Source organism: Mus pahari, chromosome 3 (genome assembly GCF_900095145.1).
Source record: "Mus pahari chromosome 3, PAHARI_EIJ_v1.1, whole genome shotgun sequence".
Lineage (NCBI taxonomy): Eukaryota > Metazoa > Chordata > Mammalia > Rodentia > Muridae > Mus > Mus pahari.
This window is the reverse complement of record NC_034592.1, coordinates 153,203,029-153,207,643: the sequence shown is the minus strand read 5'-3', so window position 1 is coordinate 153,207,643 and position 4,615 is coordinate 153,203,029. Positions and strand designations below refer to the sequence as shown.

The 4,615-nt window shown below is 50.3% G+C and overlaps 1 protein-coding gene across 1 annotated transcript in view; it reads right to left on the bottom strand.

The window, feature by feature from the left end:
- Positions 1 to 658: 658 nt before the first annotated feature.
- Positions 659 to 4,615, bottom strand: part of Dok5 (docking protein 5) — a 151,578-nt gene continuing 147,621 nt past the window's right edge. The window contains exon 8 of the mRNA XM_021193671.2: positions 659 to 897. Coding sequence (XP_021049330.1) covers positions 833 to 897 — 65 coding nt within the window. The 3' untranslated portion in view covers positions 659 to 832. The remainder of the gene's footprint in view (positions 898 to 4,615) is intronic.

The window sequence follows — 4,615 nt, the reverse complement described above, 5'->3', positions numbered from 1 at the left end:
TACCCTCCAGATACACTAAGTGGTGGCATAGAGAAAACTGGCACCAGGACCCGGGGGACCGTATGGGTGGTGATGCTGCTTATTTTAAAATTAAAATAAATTAAAATTATTAAGCAGTCTACTCGAAATAAAGGCTTTTGCGGGGTGGGAGGGGGTGAGGAGAACGCATGCTCATTGCAAGCAGTATTAACGGGTCTTCTGAGGGGGTCTTCACTGAGAAGAATGAGTGGAAATGTTGATTTAACTCATTGGGAATATAACAAAACGCGAGTTCGTGACTGAGCCAGAGCCCCAGCGCCAGCCACCGAGGGGTAGTGCAGAAAGAACTAACGAATACTGAAGAGGCATTTTATTGTCCATGTTGACTGTCTTACGACCAAAACACTTACAAGGAAAATCACACAAATCCACAGAGGGACAGACTCAGAGAGGCACACGGGGCACTTGTCTCCAATAGACAATCAGTCCGTAGTAGCGACACTGGACACTGACTCCTTCTGTCCAGCTACAAAAACAGGGCGGGCTGACGTTACCCAGCATGTTTCCATGAGGTTAGGGCTGTAGCTTTAAAAAAAAAACAGAAAAAAAAAAAAAAAGAAAGAACGAAAGAGAGAGAGAGAGAGAGAGAGAGAGAGAGAGAGAGAGGGAGGGAGGGAGGGAGGAAGGAAAAAATATTTATACATATGTTGTTCTGCAGCATTTCCCATGGCCACGCACATTAGCGGGGTTCGAAGCTGCTCTTCTTCATCTGCACTCTCCCTGGCTGTCCCTCTGTGTCCTCCTGCTGTGGCTGACACAGCACAAATTCGCTAATGGCTCTTGGCGGTTGCTGTCAGTGCTCAGACCCGTAGGTGGGGAACGTCTCTGTCCGGTGAAGCTTCAGAGGGCTGGTGACATCTTTTCCAAAAAGAATTAGAGAGGACAAACAGTTATCTCTCAAGAAAGCTCGGGATCCAATTGGCTAGTACTACAACTGATTAAATCCACCAGAGAAAAGTGGCGTGTTCAGGACGGGAGACTGTATTCCTAAGGTCCCTCACACAGATATGCAAATACACATCACATGGGAGTGATTAACCTATCATTCGCATTCAGCCCTGGTCAGTCCTTAGCAGCTGTGTTACTCCTTAAACTTTCATCTGTAGTTCCTCCCTGGGTCGTGGAATTCAGAGGGGGTGCGTGGAAAACACAGGACTAGGGGAACTTTTGATGCAGACAGTCTTTGCAAACCTGACTCAGAAGAAGATGATATCGCACATTTTCTTGTTAGAAGACTTTAACTTCCTCTCCAATTCAGTTTCCAGCCCAGTGAACAAGTCAAGAATGTCCCCCTTGAGAGATCCCCTGGGAGAGAGGGCCAGGAGAGTGGATGGAAATGGGGGGGGGGGGGCATCTCTAGGACTGTGCCAGAGACCTGGGATGGGGGAGGGTCCAGGAGTCTATGAGGGTGACTCCAGCCGAGACTCCTAGCAGTGGGGGACATGAAGCCTGAAGCATCCTATAGCCAGGCAGGACTCTCAGTGGAGGGGTGAGGACAGTGACCCACCCACAAAACCTTCCACCCAGAATTTGTCCTGACTGCTAGAAGTGTGGGGACAAAGATGGGGCAGAGACTAAGGAAAGGCCAACCAATGACTGGCCCAACTTGAGACCCATCTAGTGAGCAACCAATTCATGACACTATTAACCACCAACCAGGGTGCCTACAAGGGCTGGATCCAGCCTCCGCCCCGCACAGATGTGGCAGATGTGCAGTTTGGTCTTCACGCAGGTCCCCCCAACAACTGGAGTGGGGGCTGTCCCTGACTGTCGCCTGCCTGTGGATCCTGTTCCCCTAATTGGACTGCCTTGTCTGGCCTCAGTGGGAGAGGATGTACCTAGTTCTGCAGTGACTTGAGGTGCCAGGGTGGGTTGGACCTCCCCCTTCTCAGAGGTGAAGGGATTGGGGGGGGGATGGGGTGAGGGGGAGACTGGGAGAAGAGAGGCTGCGATTGGGATGTAAAGTGAATTAATGAATGAAAGAAAAAAGAATGCCCCTCCCCCACCTCAGAGTTAATGCAGGGATTGGCAGGCTTCCTCTATACAGGGCCAGAGAGTAAAATTAAGTAAATACTAACAGCAGGGTAGCAGCCACAGTGAGCACACGGTGTGTGAGTGTGCACATCCCTGTAAAACTGTGTTAAAAAGCACAGGATCCAGGCTGGAAGGCGGCTGGGAGAAACCACAGCCAAACACCCTTCATTTTATAAAACCAAGATGTTTTACTGCCACCTGCTGGCCAGGAGTGGTACAAGCAGAAATTTTACAGGACTAAGGGAGTTCACAGTGGACACAAAAAGGCTGGACACAAGGAAGTGGGTGGGGGAGCGCTGAGATCCAGCAATCGTGGATGCTTCAGGCACACTTTCAAGACCACATTGTGTGTAACTGTTGAGCCAAGAGAAAAAGGTGGTTGGTGACGTGTGGCTCTGCGGCTCCAGGGCCTTCAACTGACTTTCAGTTCCTCTATCACAACAGCACTGACTGAGCCCTTAGGCCTCAGCTACCATCATCCCAGCCTCCCCACCGCCGAGAAGAATCACGGGTAACGCCTGACACAAGCCCAGCTCCCACTTCTACAAGATGAAAGGGAAGATGTCTTTCATTCTCTCACGCAGTTCTCCTGAGGATTAAGGGACGTGCAACGGGATTTGTGAGCTGCAACCGTTTGCAGAGTTATTTCAATCTCTGCCCCAAACTAAAACAGCCACAAAGAGAACCAAGGGCTTGGACCGAGTGAAATGGCTCTGTGAGTGCCTGCCTCCAAGCCTGAGAATCCGAAGTCAGTCCTCAGAATCCACATGGTGGAAGGAGAGAACAAATCCGAAAAGCTGACCTCTGACCTCCTCACGTATACGTCAGCAATGCAAATCACACACACACAGGCACACACACATATGTACACAAGCATACACAGGCACACACATATGCACACAGCCATGCACATATGCACACAGGCACACACATGTACACACATACATGACCTTCTCACACACACATGTGCATACATACATACATGACCTCTTCACACACACATGCACACACACACATGACCTCACCATTGCAAATGTCACACACACACGCATACACACACACATTTAGAGAGAGAGAGAGAGAGAGAGAGAGAGAGAGAGAGAGAGAGAGAGAAAAGCTTGGACACTTGCAAGCCTCACATCTGAACCCAGACTAAATGTCTGTCCCACAGAGGTGGTGGTGGGTGTTAAAATGCCCAGTCACCTCTCATCTCCCAGGCAACCTGAACATGTGTTCTAGTCTCCTTCTAATGCCCATGCTGCAACATGGAAACATAGTATCCACGGGTGGTGCTAGAACATAGTATCCGCAGGTGTATATTCCAGCATGTCTTTGTTTGGTTTGATAACAATTTCCTCCTGGGAGTAGAACGCCTGGGTGTGGCATTCAGGAAAAATCCCCATCTTGAGTCAAGTGTGAGGCCCTTGTCAGCAGCTCCTTAAACTCCAGAAGCTTCCCGGAAAACTAACAATAACCACGAGGGGCCGAGTGAATGCCCGTGGCTAAACTGAATTCTTCGGTGAGGTGTGAAAGCTGGGTTTGGCTTCCCACACGAAATGATGAGCTGAAGGGCCATCTACCCACACCCATAGGATGCTGGAAAGCCAGTACCAGCCTGGGGTCCACACACCTGGGCTCAGGTACACCCTGGCCCACCACATGGCTGACTAGAGGAGACTGCAGACAGCTCTCAGATAAAGTTCATAATGCATGTGACCTTGACGAAGGTCCCACCAGATCCATACTGTCCCCCCTCCCTCACTCCGTGCCCTCCATGGCCCTGCCAATGTGAGCGGGATGACTGGTGTGTTAGGGTTTTACTGCTGTGAAGCGATACCATGACCAAGGCAAGTCTTATAAAGAACAACATTTAATTGGGGCTGGCTTACAGGTTCAGAGGTTCAGTCCATTATCATCAAGTGAGGAGCATGGCAGCATCCAGGCAGGCAGAGCTGAGAGTTCTACATCTTCATCTGAAGGTTGCTAGTGGAAGACTGACTCCAGGCAGCTAAGATGAGGGTCTTATAGCCCACACCCACAGTGGCACACCTACTCCCACAAGGCCACACCTCCAAATAGTGCCACTCCCTGGGTCAAGCATATTCAAACCTTGACACCCGGCTTGCCATCTTTCCCCCATGGTCTTACTTAACTGCTACAGCAGAACGCTTGTAGGAGGGTTAGCACATGTGTTCAGAAAACAAATGAGCTCCCCAGCCTAGCCACTGGCTCCAAGAATCTATCCTCCTGAGAATGGGCCTGAACTTGCATGGGCTGGGCTCAACCCCATGAAAGTATTCTCATCTTAGCATGCGGGCCTGTGACTCACACTGGGGCCAGGCCCTCCTCTCAGAGCTAAGGACCCTCTGATGACACTGCCAGGGCCTCAGAGCCTGGGTCCCTTGACAATTGCTCCACCTGTGAGTCCCATGATCCTTAGAACGAATTGATTGATGTCTCCAATCCTTAATTCTTTACAACAGAGAAGATGTTGAAGAGAAGGAGGAGAAGGAGGAGAAGGAGGAGGAGGAGGAGGAGGAGG